At 46.4% G+C, this 19,691-nt stretch overlaps 1 protein-coding gene across 2 annotated transcripts in view; it reads left to right on the forward strand.

Annotated features, from left to right (window-relative positions):
* HCN4 (hyperpolarization activated cyclic nucleotide gated potassium channel 4) overlaps nt 1–19,691 on the forward strand; it is a 94,228-nt gene that overhangs the window by 47,346 nt on the left and 27,191 nt on the right. The window contains exons 3-4 of one of the 2 annotated variants that reach the window (XM_085515040.1): nt 6,801–6,962; nt 14,637–14,855. In XM_085515040.1, coding sequence (XP_085371166.1) covers nt 6,801–6,962; nt 14,637–14,855 — 381 coding nt within the window. The remainder of the gene's footprint in view (nt 1–6,800; nt 6,963–14,636; nt 14,856–19,691) is intronic. The other variant, XM_085515041.1, reaches the window with a different exon arrangement.

Consider the following 19,691-nt stretch of genomic DNA (forward strand, 5'->3'; position numbering starts at 1 on the left):
AGCTGCCACTTATACCAGCTTTCTCGGTGATAATTAGTCCTGCTATTTCACCTTTCTCTGCTGTAGATATTTTCCAGTAGACAAAAGTCTCTGAGGAGAAAAGGCTTGGATTTAACTTTAGCTTGGGCTTTCTGCTGCATCTTTTCTATGGCCCCGTATCTCATAACTGGAGAAGCACTTCCAGTAGCCAGAAGCAAAAGCTGCCTGGGAGGAGTTAAATCACCTGGGGAGCAGGTAGAGGCTTGCAGATGTGCATCATGCTCTTGCAGAGCCTCACCAGCATCAGGCTGCTCAGAGGCCACTTCTCCCTGCTTCTGCTTTTGTGCTGCTGGGGCTGTTCCTGAGAGCACCTCCTTGGCCGTGCTTAGAGGCCCCAACCCATGGATGGTCATTAGAACAACCAGCATCTGCAGATTTGGTCCAAAACTTGGTTTGAAGATTCCCATGCAAGTGGCTTTTTGCTTTTATGTGCCTGATTTTGCCCATCTAGAATAATGGAGATAAGACATACACTGGAGATACTGAAGCATACTAGGTTAATATCAGCCGGGCCCCTTGAGACCTTCAAATGAAAACTACTTCAGCAGCACAAAGGATTATTATTTAAAGTGTAAAATCGACTTGGATATCTCCCCTAACACCTGGCACTCAGTGCACTCCCCTCAAACTCGCTCCTGTTCCAGGCAGCCCTGTGACAGGCACCCTTCCGAGCATTAAACCTAATGAATTATGGGCTCAGTTCTCCTCTCACACTGACTCAAGGCAGCATCAGCATCTCCACTGACACCGCTTATGTCATTTGGTGCAGAGCAAGCATAAAAAGAGAATCAACCTCAAACTCTCGCCTCCATCTAAAACTTGATCTTCTGGCAGTAGTTTTCCCTGCTGGCACAGCAAAAAGCAGGCAATACCAAATCCCGCTCCACCTCAAACTGTCAGGCACAGCCCTGAGTCTGCACGCTGCTTGCAGATGTAGCTGTGCACCACAGATGATTTCCCATCTCCAGTCCATCTGCTCTGTGCTGCCTGGTGCTTTCTGCCTCGTCCCAGTGCAATCTGGATCCTGAAGCTCTCTCCTTGCCGTACTGTTGTGCCATTATGTGGCACAACACAGTGTGATCAGCACAGCCCAAAGCAGTCTGACCCAAAGGTGATCCTTTGCGTGGGACTTCTGCTTCTCAGTATGCTCTGATGTTTAAATAAGGACAATTGCATTCCTTTACTTAATTTTCCCTTCTTCCCAGGCCCACTTTCAGCTGTCAGCAGTCCAGTCTGTGCAACAGTTGCCTCAGAAATTCAAGGTTTGTCTTTATATAGCACAAACAGCATTTCTTTTATTCATCACTCAGAACAAAACGTATGGCCTGTCAAGTTACTCAAGACAACAAGCCTTTCGCATTAAAATTAGCTTGTGTTCTGGCACAGCTTAAATGTGGCATCACTGGAAGAGTAAAATAGTTGGAGAGGGATAGGAAAGAGCAAGTAGGAGGGTTGATGATGCATTCCTCCCCATCATTAGCTGTGGTCTGTTGTGTTCCTTTGCTGAAACATCGTGTTTCCCAATGGTGTGTGTTTAAACAACAGCCTGAATTTCTTGAGGACCTGCTCTCTCTCTCAGCTCTGGTTTCTTGCGTGTCTTTAGCAGTATCAGAACTCTCAGAGCATTGGCCCTATGTGTTCCCATGGCTTCTGTGCTCCAGTGCTCCAATGTGCGCAGTGCTGTATGTGCCCCCTGCAAGTTGTTTGGCTCTCTCCTCCCTCCATCTCTCCAGGGTGGATCTGCATATCTAGGCTTCCCAAAACCACTTCAGAGCCTCTGCGAGGAAAATGCATCTTCACCTCTGTTACATACAAAGTCAAGTGCAGGAAAGAAGAATAAAAGACATCTCAACTTGCTTGCAGCTCAACTTGCAAAGAGCCTTCTTAAGTGTGAGTGGAAATACATATTTCCTCACAACAGAGCAACCTTAACTCTGCCCCCTAATGTACTCAGAAAAATATAGATGATACTGTTTTGGCTCTCTTTTGAGATTTTTTAGGATCTTTTGATTTTTAAGCCATAAATTAAGTGTAGATTCTTTGCTTTCCATGAAGCTGGAGCAGTGTCACAGGTACTTGACGACCCACAGGGGATTTATCACAGTTTGCCTTGTCTGTGGTGTGGCTGCGGACACCAGAACTGGCTTGGGACCAGCAGGCTTTCTTAGTTTGGATGCAGTGCTACAGAAATCCTGCTATATTGCCTGTAGAGGTAGTGAAGGGCAACAAGCAGTTTCGCTGCTCTCCTGTGGTGCAGAATCTGTTTGTAAACCTGGTGGATGCAAGGCAGCTCTGTGCAGAGCCAGCATTCAGCTGAGTGACGGTGCCTGCTGCTGTGTCTGGCAGGGTGTCTAGCTCCAGCTCAGCCACGCTGGCTCTGAACAGAATCATTGCTACACCTCTGTATGGCAGTCCCCAGGCTGACAGGAAAACCTTTTTGTTTCACACCCAGCACCTCCAGTACGTGCAGAGCCAACAGGGACCTGCAGTTGCAGACCTCAAACAGACAGACACACTGATGCAACGTTGCTTTCAAGGATCTAAGAAATTCTATTGACTGCTGGTTTGGAAAGCCACAGTGAGTTATACGCCAACATGCAACGATCAAACGTACAGCTTCGACTTGACTCAGAGCCCTTGTTTCACTGCTAGAGCCAGATTCCCATCTCTCCAAGGTGTCTTTGATTTCTCCCAGCTCAAACATTCAGGACAGAGGAATCCTACTGCATTACAGAGCCAAGTGAGGAATGCTGCACAATTTGGGGCTGACAGGATTTTGGATTCATACTACTAGAATGCTGATAGTTTGCCTGTTCAGTATATGCTGGATTTCCAAGATGGAGACTAGAGATGATTTTGTTGAGAAAAGTTTTGGTCCTTCCACTTTCCCCAAGCTGTCCCTTTAACAAGTGCTGCAAGGAGCCCTTTGGCTGGAGGCACATAGCCACCTTTATAACAGGGATTCTGAAACCACAGTTTTGGGTAACCAAGTACGAGAACTATTGGCTCTATCAGAAAAAGCACTTGGAAGCAGGTGCTTCTAAGCTTGAATCTATGCTTCTTCTTCCTCTTTTCCTCTTCCTCCTCTTCTTCTTCCTCTTTCTCACTCCCTTTTTCCAAATCAGAAACAGCTGAAAGCTGGAAAGCACAAGCAGTTCCAGGTGTGATGCTCTGGGACCCAGCTGGGGTTATGATACGACAGGACAATAAAGCCCTGAGAGTTAAGAAGGAAAACCAGAGAAGTACCAATTACCATTCATGTTCCTCTGCTTTTGGTTCAGCTGTTCTAGAATGTTTCTCCCATCTCTCCCTGGTGAGCTGTATTTGCTTATAGACTGCACTGCGGCCCTGGCTGAGACCCTCTGCAGCACTCTTCTGGATTTAGTATTCCCTGCTGTACAGGGATCTATTTACAGCAGGAACTTCTCAGTGGAAGGTGTTCATTCTACCCTTGCATAGTTATTCCTATATGATGCAGGACGAGTGCTTCTTATTTTTCTCTTGAATGTGAATGCAAATCTATTTCAAGGAGTAGGAATGAGCTTGTAGCTCCTGAGACTGACATTTTAAATTGGATTTGTGTCACCTGTGGTTCAGACCTTTACAGCTGGAGTTCATTAGCTAGCTCACTTTATAGGTAGTAGAGACTTTTGAGTTGTGTTGCTTCACCTTTTCAGGTCTACAAGTGCTGCAAACCAGGTGCCTTGCCTTCAGGAGGTGTGTTTCAATCTCCAGTTCCACAGTAGGTGAGCTCAATTCACCCTTTAGTGCTTGAGAGGAGGCAGCAGGAACTCATGGCAGAAGCAAAGCACTTTTGTTAATGCAGTAAAGTAAAGGCTTGCTGCCCTAGCCTGACCATAATAGATCCCAAGCATGGAATAAGCTCAATTTCCATCTTCGCTTTCTCTAAAGCATCCATTTCCTCAGGCTCTTTGCTACTTATATTAAAAGAAGAAAGGCACCTCCTAAACCTGATAGGTTCTTTCCTTGTCCCTGGCTGGAGTTCCCTGGGCTATGGGAGGGCTGGAACTTTTTAAAAAATGTATATAGAAGGGAGAGGTAAAGTCGTTAGTGCAGTAAAACCTTGATAATGCATAAGGTCTGCTGGGTGATCCATCTACAAACTACTGCTCTGGCTTCATTAAGAACCTAGCCTGTGGTTGTCATTGCAATAGGCTGGATTCACTTTGGGTCATCTAAATGAGAATGATTGTTTCTGTGATTGGGGGGGGAAGGTGAAACCAGTAGGAATTATTTTTTATGAATGATGCGTTCAGCTTTGATACTGACCTATTGAGTCAGCATCAAGAGTTGGATTTCTTACGACAGGCTTTCATGCTGGATTTGGGATATTTTCTTCTTTTCAGCTCAGAAATATCATTAGAATGGTTTTTCTCATGCTAAGGGACACTGTGGACTCCAGCAGCAGCTTGGATGCAGTGGAAATAATGGGCTTTAGAAGCTGTTATCCGCAGCATTCATCATTCAGGTTTCCCACTTTCTTCTGTGGCTCCCTCCTGGTCACGATTGAGCACATCAGCTCCTAATGCATGTAACCTCATGGCATCTTGATTAGGTAGAGAAGTGTTAATGTCTAGTTTGGAAACAAGCATTGAAATTGAACAGCTAGATCTGACAACAGAGTGATGAGACAATTTAGGGAGCTGAACTGACCAACATTATTCCTTTCCTTCATACCACCAGCTTTTTGCCTTTTTAGCTGCTTGAACTGACTCACTGAGGCCAGTGCCTGATACTGCAAGAGTGGCAGGTTCATGCTGCCATGAGTGGCTGCAAAGACCACTCCTGTAAGAGCAGCAATCAGTTACATGGACCTAGCCATGCAGGCACATACCATGTCTATGGCCAGATCACCTACTTTAGATACCTGATGCACAGACAACCTCAGGGTAATCACTTTCCCCTGCAGAGGTGATTCTTGGCAGCTAAGCCAACCCATTGAATGTGCCCACCTTTCTGCACAGGGGCTCTGTGGTTGTTCAGCTCCCTGCAGTTTTGGTCACCAATACAAGGGTAGAAATGTGGCAACGAGGCTGCGCTATGCAGCCTCATCTGATTCGCAGTAGTTGTGTTTACTCCCCATGTTCCTCTGCTTTTTGTTTCCTTCTATTAAATCCAACTAAGACACTGTCTCACCAGATTGCAGGCTATGATGCAGAGCACCCAGGCTGCATGTGCTTTCAAACCATAGCGAGGTCTCTGGAGATGACCCAGCTGACAGCTGTGAGCCTGTCTGCTTCATTCACACACAGCTGTCCGCATATTTCCTTCTTCCAGCAGCAGCAGCAGCAGCATTGCTGTGTGAGGGGAGCATTGATTACCATTTCTCCAGGCAAAGCTCTTGGGCAGGAAGCCATGGAGCATGGCTGTCAAGCCTCTGTCCTTCCTTGATTTGCCATGTGGGAGAGAATGTCAGGTGTGTTGGGGTCTCTGTTTTCAGGGTAATGTTGAAGTGAAAGCATTTGCCTCGTGGTGGGTGACCAAGCTGTCTTCTTTGTGCATCCCTGCAATCCGTTTACACTGGAGAGGCTGCTCTCTGCTGTAGAGGCATGTTTTAATCATCAGATTCTGCAGCACAGAGCCACTACATTGAGTTCATGGTTGTGTTGATCTGCTCTGGATGCTGCAGAGGTGTCAAAGCCTGTCCTGCATTGAGGTTTTGACAGAAACCTCAAGGTTGCATCCAGACACTCAACTGTGTTAATGGGTAGAGAGACAAAAGCGGCCTCTGTGCTGTCACACAGGGTGACCGTGTTCTCCAGAACCAACCTTTCCTTCTCACTGTGGCATGTTGCAAGGTAAGAGAAGCCAAACCTGGGCAGATATGTAGCTTAGAACAGAACTCACTGGCATGCCCAGTGTGTCTAGCTGTCATCACAAAGCTGGGCATAAAGGAGCCAGGCACTTACAGTGTCTCCACAGTATTCATCCCCCAAAACAGTAATCCATCAAGTGATTCATGACTGCAAATGGTGATGGAGCATCCAGTTCCACAGTGTGTCCTGCTTATGACTAGTACTATGGACAAGAGGGCTGTAAACAGCCTTGGCACTAGAGAGCTGGCTGCAGAGCTCTGGGTACCATTCCCTTTATCCAGGTTTCTGATTGTCCTTGCTAAGGGCTGTTTAATAGCTCTGGCATTTTTTCTTTTCCTTACACTTCATGTTAGCACCATTTCCTTTCCTCCATGTCAGACTGGAAGTGGTACAGCAGCTGGTACAACAAATAGTTGCGTCACAACCTCTTCTAGAAACTTCTGCTGAGTTGATGGCCGTTCTTCCTTTCATTTGATGCTTCCAGAGACTGCATCCAACATCCAATAAAAAGATAAATTTCTGTCACTGGTCAATGCATCGCATGTATTCAGCAGGAGCAGAAATCAAAGAAGGTCACTGCGGTTAAAAAGATGTAATGATGGAGTTTATTTCGGAGGCGTGGCTGATGTTCTGGAAATATCTGCAACCAATATCTTCTGTAAGAGGAGCTATGGAGCCTTCAATATAAATTGAAGGCAGAAATCAAAGGGCAAAAGGGGCGAGTGAATGCAATTTTGTATTTTGGTTTTTAATCTGTTTTTCAGCTGGTTCTGCTCACATACAGTGACTGACCTGAGCTAGGCTGCTGCAGCCTTTCCCGTTACATTAGCAAGGCTCTTGACCCTGATACTGCATCTAATTTTGCTGGGTTGGGTGGCTGGCTGGGGAGCTGCCATCTAATCTGCTCCTTGTTGTCCCCTGCAGATCTTCCACATGACCTACGATCTGGCCAGTGCAGTTGTGCGGATCGTGAACCTGATTGGGATGATGCTGCTGCTGTGTCACTGGGATGGCTGCCTCCAGTTCCTCGTGCCTATGCTGCAGGACTTCCCTGATGACTGCTGGGTATCCCTCAACCGCATGGTGGTAAGTGCTTGCCCCTCATGCTTCCCAAGCCACTGCTCACAGCATCACCTCCCAGCTTTCCATCTTCTGCCACCTCCTTTAAGGGCCTTCATCCTTCAGGCACTTGTAATGCCACAGTGGGCATGGGGACTCTTTGGGGACAATCTCAACAACAGGACAGTGTCCGGGCTGCAGAGGAGGAACGAGGCGACAGAGCCCCTGCAGCAGAAGGCATGAGCCAGGCTCCCCCTCCTGGCAGGAGACAGCCAAGAGCAAGAATTAAGGTGTCTTTCTGCTGAGGTCTGGGCATACAGAGCCAAATGGGGGTCCTAGAGCCCCGGCTGGGTCTGACCCATAAGATCCTAGTTCCCATTGCTGCCCTCAAGGAAACCATTCAGCCAGCTGCTCCATTTCCACTTGAAGGATGAGTGTGATCACACTGCATTCTGCACAATGTTGCAATAAAGTAGCTGAAACAGACTGCCATGCCACGGTTTGGCCTCCCCTTGTAGGAACAATGGCCAGACTTCCCAGTGAGGTCCCAAGCTGTGCACTGTTGCTGTGAGGGAGAATTATACCATATGGTACGTGTGCAGGGATTTCATGGTACCTTTCAGCCATCTCACTGAGCATTCAGGATCTTTTATTCAAAGGGACAATGTCCAGTTGATTAAGCAGCAAAAACTGACAAAGCTTAAAAAATTGCCTCTTATTGCAGCTCTTAACCTCTAGATTTCCCCAGCCAATTTCTTCTTTAAAAAAAAAAAAAAAAAAAAAAAAAAAAAATATATATATATATATATATATATATATATAATATCAGGCACTCGGGCAGAACAGAACAAATGCAAAATGTATAAAGGAGCTGCCAGCTTCCATGGCTTCCACATGCAGAGCTGTGGGCACACGCTGCCCATGCCTGAGATGAGTGAGCAGCTGTCAGAAATCCTCTGTTTGGGGGCTTGTTTGTTTATTTCTTCCCTCTGCAATAATCATTTATTTCCTGCTGTTGAAAGGTGTCAGACTGACAGTTCTGGAGACTACAGCCCTTTATTTATCTACAGCAGAAGAACAACCCAAGCAGCAGCTGCCCTGTCTTCCCTGTGCTGCTTTTTTATTATTTATATGACAGAAGCAATGGAAGATCAGGGCCCCATTGTGCTTGTGCTATTTGGGTTCAAAAGGACTTACAGCTACTTGTCCTGGAGAGCTCAGAGCTGCAGACAAATCATCCCCATCAGATGAAGTGACTTGGCTGGAGCAGAAGATTTGTCCGTGTTTCCCTATTCCTAATGTACTACATCCTAATAATTCCTCCTCCTTACACTTACTATGTTTGGTCTTCTTGCCAAGGAACTGCTCACTAACCAAATGGTCATTGAGAATATGTTTTTATGCACTGAAAGCTGAAAACCACCGTTCAAAGGATTACCACCTCATATTCTATACTGCATAGGCTGCACGCCTTTCTTAGCTGCAAGTCTGAGGAGAGGCAGGAAAGGATGCAGAGGGCTCAGAAGAGTCTCCAGGATAGAAACTCTATTCAGAGCAGGGCTATGCCAGGAGAGGACTCAGGCTGCAGTACTTGTCTTCCCATCCTTAAGAGCCTGTGAAGCTGGGAATTAAATTTGCCTGGTGTGATTTTTTTTTTGTTCCCCTTGGCTTCTCGTCTGCAGCTCAGTCACCCGAATTTTGTTCACTTCATAAAAGTGAAAAAAGTGATGATCTTAGTGTCTGTCTCAGAAATGGAATCGCAGGAAAATGGGATGAAGAACTGGAGAGATGGTTATGTGTTCCACCTATAATTTTGGTGGTTTCTATTCAAATGTTGTTCAGGAAAATGCCAGCCCCAAAATAGCTTGTTTTAAGAACATTTAAAAAAAGTATATCTGGAATCAGATAGTTTCTTCTCACAATAATGTTCTGTTCTCTTATTTCTTGAGAAGGCTTCCAAATGTGTCACTGGTAGCTTGTTGACTAGAGATGGAAGTGAATAGCGTAATTAGTGCAACAATTTCCTTGTAGTCCATAGGAAAGTAATGGGAGAGTCAGGAAACAGCAATAAACCAGTAGCCTGGGCTGTCCTCAGGCGTTGGTGCAAGGGTATCTATGCTTTGTGTGCAGAATGGCTTTGTGTAAGGGCTGTGATGGACACAGGTAGGAGCACAGCATGGCTTCTCTCAGTGGCCAATTCAATTTCAATTCAATTTCAATTGGAAAGTTGGATTTGGGGTCTTTTAGTTCTGACCTGGTCACACCTGTGAGGGGAAAAGTATTGGTGCACAGCTGCCATGACTGCAATTAGGAGCCAAAAAGCTGGGATGGGACCAGTGTAGGTAAAAAAAAATCAATGAGTCTTGTGAAGCTGCTGCATCCAAGGGGAGGTGAACATGAGATGCCAAATGCTTTGTGGGCTTTCTCCTTGAGTGCTGTTCATCCACTGTGCCAGAGTTTCCCACCTAGCTGCTTGGCAGTCCATAAAACAGCCCTGACTCCGATGCAGTGGGAAAAGAAGATTCATCACCTCCCATCTGCTTCCTAAAGGTTTGATCCTCTTCCAGGGGATCTGTGAAGCATCTGGTGTTGCCAAAATCATATCAGGGGCTCGATAAATCCGTGGGTCCAGTTCATCTTGTTGTTTTCTATGTGTTCCATCCTTCATCTTTAGCAATTGTAGGAATGTATCTTTTCCTTCTTCCTGAACTGACTCTGAAATGGCAGGGATGGATGTTTTTGGTATTAATTGCTCAGCCCTAATCTCAGGGGCTTTGGCGTTAGCTTCCCTACAGGGCACTTTATTAAAAAGGGAAATGCTCATGAGTCAGCTCCAGTGAGGCATATGTGCAGGCAGCATCTCCCCACGACGACCCTTGCCTGGCAGCTCCTCATTGGAGAAATCTGAGCTCTGCTGAGACCCAAAAGCTGCTGGAAACACGTGGCTTGCTCTCTTGGGTGTTGTGCTGAACTGATAAACCCAGCAGGGAAGGCAAATATCCCCATGTCAAATGCAGCGACCTTGCATAGGAAATACTAATCATCTTCCCTTCTACCAGAAGGAGAGTATCCCCCCGCTTTGAGCATACAGCCCACAACCCATTACACGGTTTTTGGTGGTGCTGATGGAAAGCAGCATGTAGGGTAGAAGACAGAACAGTCCTGCATGAATCTCCTGGGTGATTCCTAACTCCCTCCAAGCCTCAGGTCCAGCAGCTCCCTCACACTTTCACTCAGTAGGCTTATGAAGCTGTGCAGTCAATGTTCATGTTTTATACAATCTTTTAGGGAGCAGCTGCAAGGGTAGAGCTGCTCCACAATAGTGTAAGAGCCAGGAAGCAAGGGTGGCTCCAGCATAGTGCCCTTACCAGCACCTAAACAGGGCACACAGAGCAGAATTGGTGATTTAAGGGTCCAATGACTATCCCAGAGAAGGCAAGGTGATAGTCATATCTAATGTCCAGCATCTATCCAGGGAATCCAGTTAGGAGCAGCAAGATATGGGACCGGAGGCTAAAGCAAAGCGCAAGGCCTGCCAGGGTTTGGAGCTGGGCAGATGTGCAGCCATGACATAGCTCACACAAGGACTGGATGGCCAGACTGAGCTCTGGTGGAGGTCCACGATCACTGGGGTCATAGATGGGAATCCAACAGAGACCTGGGCAATGAAGACTTTCTGATGCGCTCAAAGTCCTGAGAAAATCTTCTTTTCTATGAGGAGAAGGCCATGCAAAGCTCACCCTGGAAATAAGCCCAGAACAGGCAGGTGCTATCCAGTGTGAAGTTTGACCCACCATTTTCATTTCTGGTCCCACTCCTGCTGTCCTCTAAACTCCACCTGAAGGTGTTTTCCCTGCCTAGCAGATGTGGTGCTGTCCAGGGAGGGGCAGTGATGCTCGGAGGCTTTATATTGCAGCACAGCACAAATGGTGTGCAGCAGCAAGCCTGGAGTTTGCTATGCAGGCACATAAGATCATTGCTGAGCCAAATGTGGAAGTTCACAAAGTTCACAAAGCCCTGTTTGTCTGGGCTGATGGTCTCAAGTGTGAACGACCTGTAAGCTGCAGGTCTGACTAGGATTATACATGGAAGGGGGTTGGATGCTGAGTGAAATCCTGTGAGACCTCCATACTGTTCCTTTAGGTGCTTCTCTAAGGTACTGCCGAGCCCAGTGCTGCCTTTGAAGAGTTTCAGCAGTGTGCTTCCAAGTATTCAAAAGTAGAGATATGAGCAGAGGCATTGAAGTCCAGACACTAATCCCAAAGAAACCCTTACAGTCCTGCCAGTGTGGGTGTTAAAAACAAGCTAGTTCGAGAAAGCACTTCAAAGTAATTTTAACTCCCATTTGCAAATGCTCATAGTGCCTGGCATGCGTTTGAGATAACGTCCCTCTTGACGATGTTCAAGCACAGATCTATAGCTCCATTTTAGCTTGCTTTGAGATTGGGTTAAGGAGGAGCCATGTTCTTTCTGCAATTTGAAGGCCTCATTTACCTACCTTAATGCAACATTTTAGCCACTGGGGTGTATTTGTAGTATAGTCCTCCCACTGTAAGGACTGGTTTGGTATAGGGGCAAGCTGTATCAGGGCACTGTGGTGCTTGTACCCATGTTTGGAACCAGTGCTGCTTGCCTGACACAAAGTTTTGCATTCTTGACTTGCCTGTTTATTCTATGGGAAACAAAGGGGTGTAGAGTAGGTCTGAAAAATAAAGATATACAGGGACCTCTAAGGAAAGAGGCATTGCAAAGACTGTGCTGTGAGGATCCAGTGCTCTTTACAGATGCTCAGAGGTTGTGTCCCAAAGGTAACTGCTTTGGAAGGTTCTTCCTTCATGGAATTGCCTCTCTTTCAGCAGTCCTTGATCTCTCCTCCCAGCAGTCCATGCTGCTCAGGACCATTGTAAACACCCTGTGTTTGCTCCAGTTCTTGCCCCTCAGCCTGTCATTACTCAGCCTGGCACAAAGCAGGCTGTCCTTGCAGGGAGCCGTGCTGCTGATGGAAACTGAGGTCATTGCTCATAACTACAGGGTTCCCAGGGAGCTGGAAGTGTTTCTGCAGGCTGCTGGGGCTTGGTGGTATTGGACTTCATGGGTCTGGATGACTAATTTGTACACTGCAAGCCTGCTACATCCAAAAGTTTATTGGAAACTATTGGCTCCTGCTTACTTGGGTAGGAACCAAATATAGGGTGGTTTATTGACTTGCCTGCTCCTGAACAGCAAGTTGCTAGAAGAACAGCTTTTAAAACTTGAACCTGAGTGATGCCCAGACTCTCCTCTTTGATCATTCACAGCCATGAAAGACCCTGGCAGCCAGGATCCTAATGTCTGAGACTCCAGCTCAGCTGATCTTTTTCTGTCTTCCCAGATTCCCTTTGGAATTTCAGCTCAGCATTTCTTTTCTCCCTGCCCTCAATTCTGTTACAGAGATGCACTGCCCTGTTAAACTACTGCCACACTGAACTCAGAAGGCAGCAGCATTTCCACAGTATCACGGGAAAGGTATTTGCTTTGAGAACCTTCTGACTGAGAAGTAGAACTGGACTGAGAGGGCAAGGAGAGAAGAAATCACACTCCTCTCCATCAAGCCAAGTACTCACCTCTGTCCTTTCTCTGCCAGACTTACCTATTGGCTCTGTAATAGAAAGGCAGGCTGGGGCATGCTTAACCACTGTGTGGTGGATTGCTGCTTTTCTCAGTTTGTGTTTAGAGCTGGGAATGACTCTTCTCCTTGCCTTGTCAGGCTTCTCTCGGGGAGCTGCATTCATGCCTGTGCAGGCATCAGAGTTGCATTTGTTCTTTGCCTTCTCCTGTAGCTGACTCCCCCTTTGGGCTGCAGCTTCTCACACACAGGAGCAAGCCGCCTGCATTCCCAGGCGTAGAGACCCCAAAGGCACATTATCTTTCCTGCAGGCTCAGGGGGAGATTTTTCCAGTGCAGGAGGTGAGCTGGTTCCTGCTTTGTTAGGGAGGTGAGCTCAGACAGCCCGGCGCCAGTAGGGAGCCATCCCTCCTGGGACCCTGGATGTGCTGCTGCTTCTGTGTCCGCTTTGCTGTCACTTCTGTTGCTTTGCCCTTCTTGTTGTAGTGTGAATCAGGCCTGCTTGCATAACGTAACTGGATATGGTTAAGGTAACACTGTCGCCTGTCTTTGTCCACGTGCTTATCTCCTACCCAAGCATTAACACTCTCCAGAGGTTCCATCTCTTTGCCACAGCTCACAAACATTAACAGTGCTCTTTGGTTCTGTTTACTACTTGTCAGCTAACTGAAAAATTTCCATCAACGTTAGTGACACCCAGAGAGCTGTTTTTTGTAGACAGGTCATCAGCCATCCACCTGACTGTGATAAGATCCCTCCAGGGAGGCATCCAGTAAACTGCAGGGCTCCCCGCATCGCAAATCACCAGTGCTGAGCCTGCTGTGTCTCTCTGAACAGAGCTCACACAAGTATTGCTCACCTGTCTGATGAGCCCCAAACCAGGTCTTCTGCAAATGACCTTCTGAGTTGCTATGCTGTATGTATCTGCACAGCTATATCCAAAGTGCATATCCAGCACCTTCCTAGGAACAGGAAGAAGACTGATGAATGTACAGATGATGTGCTGTGATGAATGTCACCGTAGCAGTGGTATTTTTTCACATCTTCTAATAGCAGTGTGTGATGACAGTGCATTTACTTTACAAGGTTTTGTGGCAAGGACTTGCTGGCATACAATACCCACAAGATGGTAAATGTACTTTGTGCTGTTCCATAAGCTCAAAGTAATCAGAGCAGTCATGAAACTTATGTTGTGCTTTTCTCCCTTTTGCATGATGTAATTGCTGAGGTGTGTCTGCTGTTCACTGCGGAGGGAGAGCACAGCACGTCTGAAGGAAGCCATTGACTTTAACTGGCTTCTCACTGTGGTTTATTGCATCTTTCAAATGAGGCCATTTGTAGTTTGTTCAGCTCCCTGGAAAGGCCCACTTTGACCCTGCAAAGAGCTCTCTGCCTGGACATTATCATCTTAATTTTCTGCCCTCCCCATCTCTTCAGGTAATGACCAGAGGCCCTGGACATTTCATAAACTGCTGGGGAGTAAAGTGGTTTTCCCTGCTTTGCAATGTCACTGCTGGAAGGCTTGTTCAGGCTCTCTTCTGGCAGTTCTCTGAAAAATCCATTTCTCAGTGGAGTGACTGTTTGCATCAGTCCCTTTTCCCACATGTGGGTCATTTTGAACACATCACAGTGCATCATCTCAGTGTATCCCTGGTTACAGAATATCAGAATCACAGAATGACCAGGGCTGGAAGGGACCTCAAGGATCATGTAGTTCCAACCCCTCGGCCTGGCAGGGCCACCAAACATACACATTTACTAGATCAGGTTGCCCAGGGCCCCGTCCAACCTGGCCTTGACTGCTACTGGTTAGCCAAGTGTCAGTCAGGCTTCCTTTCTGGAAGCTGTGCTGGAAAAAAACACATGGAGTCTGTAAAAACCCTGACCAAAGTCAGTTAATGTCAGATGACTGAATGCAGGGTTTATATATATATATCCAGTGTGCCCAACACTTCTAAGCCATCACATTGTTTGTTTATAACATAGAGGTGCTTTAAACTTTGTGTGTAAAGTTAGGTATTGTTTTCTGAAACGTGTTCATCTCAGTGAATGTCCTGTCCCACTGCTAAAGCTTTGTCTGTCTATCTGTCTCTTTAGAATGACTCCTGGGGGAAGCAGTATTCCTATGCGCTGTTCAAGGCAATGAGTCACATGCTCTGCATTGGGTACGGGCAGCAGGCGCCCGTTGGCATGTCAGATGTGTGGCTCACTATGCTGAGCATGATTGTCGGTGCCACCTGCTATGCCATGTTCATCGGCCATGCCACAGCCCTAATCCAGTCTCTGGACTCCTCGCGGCGTCAGTACCAGGAGAAGGTAAGGATTGGGTTTTGCAACCCTTATCTCACCTAGGGGTGGTCTACTATGGTGGTCAGGGCTATGTGTGACTCACACAGGAGGCTGAAAGTGCAGTGTCTTTGTTACTACTGTAGTTTATTGGTGTTTCATAACTATTTTTGTTTACCCAATAGAACCTCAGAAGGAAATAGATGCAAGATCACATAAGTAGCAGTAGGGCAAGTGGTGAATTCTTTTTGTCTCTGTTTTAGATCGGCATTATCAGTGTCACTGGTATCTAAAATTGTAAGTCACCTTCTGACATCTTTTCAAATCCTGACTAAATGTTCAGAATGTGCAGTTTTTGTTTAGCAAACACTTTAAAAGTATCCAGATTAATCACATCCATGCTCATGAGTGAAACTACATGACAAACCCAAAGCGCAGCTCAAAGCTCAAGAGCACCAGGTAGGTTCCCCGGGTAGCTGTCGAATTAACTGCAGTTGTTGAGTTACATAATGCAGGACACAGACAGAAATGTCACCACTGATCAGATTACCACTGCAATTGGCAGTAGCTTCTGGTGGTGGGCTTGAGGTGATGCTGCGAGTCTAAGAGATGTTATGGAGCAAACAGGGTCACTCACCATGATTCAGCAGATGGTGTAATTTTCCTTTTAGGACGCAGGTGAGCAGGGCTTTTGCCTCAAGTTGTGGTAGAACCAGCACCTCCACAAAACAGGAGAATGTGCTGAAGAATGTGTTTAACTAAGAGCAAGGGCTTGGAGGACTCAAGGGTGTTATGGTTGGGGTTATATGGGTATATGAGGTGCTAGTCCTATTCTGACCTTGCCTGGTGCAATTAAATTAGATAGCTGTTGCTCAATCATGTGAAGTATGGCTGGCATGCACTGGCTTAAGAAAGGTGAGTTTGATGCTGCTGCATGGGAGGAGGTGAGAGAAAGGATGTGCAAGATGGTCTAGAACAAGCTTGAGACACTGGGATTGCAGTGCTGGGCCACGGAAAGACCTTGCAGTAAAGCAGAGACCGAAAGCAAAGCCTAGGGGCTGTATCATGCTCTGAGGATGGGGAAGATCTGAAACCAGAGCTAGAGCTAAAAGATAGAATCCAGGAGGATACACATGGAGGACTGGGTTACTTTTTGCTTCTGTGTTCCAGATTGGCTGGACTAAGGCTAATTGGGAGGAAGGCATGCCAAAGAGAAGGACACTGCAGCACTAGGAATGCAAACTGATCAAATCTGTGCGTGCAGAGTATTTATTCAAATTTGTTTGAAGTAGCATAGAAGTCAAGGACTGATTTGCAAATCCAGCCACCTGGTCAACCGAGCTGCAGCCAAATTCACACCTGCAGGACAGGGAGCTGCATTTTTTTCCCCAGCCAGGTCTGGAGACAAGGGCAGAACTTGTCCGTGGGCATTTGATTCCAGTCAGTGCTCAGGGAAACCAGTCACTAAAAAGCCAGCAGGGACTGCAGCTGGGGTGGCAGTAGTGTGAAATGTTAAATAAAGCCTGATTAGAATGTGGAGATGTGAACAAGAGGGTTAATAGATCCGGGAGAGGAGCTTTGTGACAAAAGCAGTGGATAGAGGTTTTAACAAAGGGTATATTTCATGTGTAGTGGTTACAGCAGGTTCATTTTGCAAGGTATTCTCTTAGGAACAAAGCCTTGGGGACTGAGTACATTCAATTTCCTCTTGCAAATGGGACAAATGATGGTCTAAAAACAAATATGTATTTACTTTCTGCATTCCTTAGCACTTGAATAGCCATGATTAAAATGGCTATTTGTGTTTTGCTTCATGATTTGCAGCCCTGCAACTCAATTTAGTTCAGTCCTCATGGGACAACGTGTCTGTTGAAGCATATTATAAGCAAAGAATCTCAACAAGTTGCCGGGGTCGACTGGGAGAAGCAGACAGCAGTTTGGAGGCTGCTGCTGAGTACACCTTCAGGCTGCAGACAGGGCTCTGCATCTCACCCCAGCAGCAGCTCTCACTGCAGAGATTTCGTCAGCTGTTCTGGGAGTAGCCAAAGAAGGAGGCAGTGAGGAGGGAGAGGAGTGGCAGAAATGTATATAAGAACAGGACAGAAGGGAATAGCTAGAAACTTTGCTGGCAGGCTTTGTGTAACCTTCAAGACAAGGTTTGGGAGAGAGCTTGTAGTGAAGTTTCAGAATGATCTTTTTTGCTGCTAAAACAACTTGTTCTTCTCTTGTACAAACAGGGTTTCTGAGAAGGGGAATAAAAGATGAGATGTGCTGTCTGTTGGCTTCAACAGCAGGCTTGACCCAGTAAACAGGACATGATTTGGTCCCATCTTTCACTCATGACTAGATTCATTTGGACACAGTCCTCCTGTAGGAGATATCTTAACTTCATGCTACGCAGGTTCAGCACGGTAGGGAGGCCATACAGGATTGATTGGTTGATAGAAACCATGGAGATACTGGAGACAGAAGTTCAGCTCTCCAAAACGGTGTAGTGCCAAGGTTCCTGAGTACAAGTGGAGAGTCCCATGTGGCGCAGAGCATTCCTACCAGCTCAGGCACTGAAGTGGTACAGCCTTCATGGCTATGTGCCATCCCTAAAAAGCTTTGAGTCAGAACAACTTGTTAGCTCTGGCACTCTGAAATGGCTGTCTTATTTCCAGTCCCAGTGGCAAAGTCAGAAGTTCTGTCTTGCATTGCAGAGTGTGTTTTGCCCTAAATGATTTGCCTGCAGTCACACACCAGAGTCAATAGCAGGGTCAGGGGCAGGTCCTGTCTCTACGTTTGTCATTGACTGCAAAATTGCCACACAATCTACATTAGCTGTGGCTCACAAGAGGAGGAGAGTGTTTTGGGCCCAGGAGATGAGCAAACTAGACTGATGTGCAAGTTATTTTCCTTCATGGTGCAGGTTACTCTATTAATTTCTTTCTCTAATCCTAAAGCTCAATTGGATTAATATTTATGTCAAGTCACCACAAACAAACACACACACACACATCCTCCCCAGTTGGTTCTGTAACCTTGAGGCTTGGGGAGTGGTGATTATGCTGCTTACTGCAGCCATGCTCATTGGAACAAAACAGGGAGAGACTCTGGGCTTCAGTCTCCCTTCTCAGCAGGATGCAGGCAGTAACGGGCATCCTGCAGAGAGTCTTGGCTCTCCTGCATTATCTTCTCAGGTACATGCAGAAGAATGACTGATGATAGGTAGGAATTGCTGCTGTCAGCATTGCAGAGCCCAGCAAAGCTGTAATCTCTCCTGCCAGAGCCTCATCTCTACTCAAGATCTGTCTCTGGTATTCTCCTGAGCTCTCTGTTCTCCATTTTCATTCCCCTTCTCCCTTTCCCCTAATAGTCTGTCCAGTTCTTCTTAAAATACAGATTAAAACTGGGGAGATACTTACATATTCATATCATTATTCTTAATAATCACCTGCTGCAGCACAATTGTAAGGAGCAGCATTAAAGAGAAAGTGCTTTCCGAATCCTGCAGAAGCACTCATGACACGATCTCTCAGTGCCTGAACTGGCCATATAGTCACCATTATCACAGCCATTCTTGCACAGATTCCTCTGTGGTCTGGCTGTCCACACCAGCTGTCAACATTTTTGGTCCTGATCCTGCCGTCAGTGGCCTGAACTCACCAGAGAGGATTTTGATCATGGCAATTGGGAAAAAGAATAGTGATTGTTAAGGCTGAAGTATAATATGTGGAACATACAGTCTTTATTGGAGATTAAAGCAAATGTTGGACCAGTATTTGTCAAAGAAGAAGTGAGAGACTCAGGTTTGAACATGCTGATCTCACGAGGTCCTTTCCATAGCACCATTGTGCCTCAGTGCTACAAAGGGAGCTGGGGATCCATCTCCCGGGCATAGTCAGTCTTTGCCCTTCCCTGGCGACCAGCAGTATTAGTAGGCAGAAGGTTTAAGAAAGGATTTTTTTTCTTCTGGTATGTAATTAAGCTTTAGAGCTGCTTTAGGGCACTGCAGAGGCCCAAAGTTTAATGAACCTCAGAATATTTAAATAAATACACACAAGGAAAATCTTCCAAGTATTATTGAATGCCGAGATGCAGCTTTGACTCGTGGCTGTGGTTAACCCTCATCTGCTTTTGTCAGAAGCTAGGAGGGCATGGCCTTGATCTAGGCTACTGTGTGCCTCTTTTGCTCTTTCTCCTCTTCTTCAAAGCATCTGAGATTGTCGAAGACATCACCTTTCATGTGTCTTCGGGCTGTTGTGCTCTGCAGTTTTCTGAACTGGCTCCAAGTGAACGTGTGCATGGAGTTCAGTGCAGAGATCCTAGCTGGGGTCCTGGATAGAGTATAATCACATTAGCCTGGCAGCATGCCCTTGCTTATTAGCTCCCCTCCCTCCCCTCCTCTGAGCAGAGCTAATTAACCCAAGCACAGCACTGCACCGAAGCTATATTAATTCTTGTGGCTCCAGGGTTGGCTTAGCTAGTGCTACCTTGGGGATGGCATGGCACAGACCTATGAAGATAACTTTTGTCACCTGCTTTGTTAGCTCTAAGGTGGGTAAAGACTGACACTATTCCCACATGTGCTCTGCCACAAAGCTGTCAGATGGGAGATTTCCCATTCTTTAGCAGCCTGGACAACATTTTAACTGCTATTCCCAAGTTGGCTGATGTCTTTGATTCCTCAGGTGGATTTCCCCAAGTTCTTAGAATCCAAAGGAGTTACAGAGAATTCTCCCTTCCTGAGCTAGCATATCAATTTTGGAAGGTGGGAAGGCTGTGAAACTCCTTGACTCTTCTGGTGATATGTGAGAGGCTTGGAAGCGTGCAGCACTCAAGAAATTGAAAGTGTCTGGGAAATTTAATCAAATTTCCTAATGA

This window comes from Coturnix japonica, chromosome 14 (genome assembly GCF_054131305.1).
Source record: "Coturnix japonica strain WE chromosome 14, WE-NBRP24, whole genome shotgun sequence".
In the NCBI taxonomy this organism is placed as follows: Eukaryota; Metazoa; Chordata; class Aves; order Galliformes; family Phasianidae; genus Coturnix; species Coturnix japonica.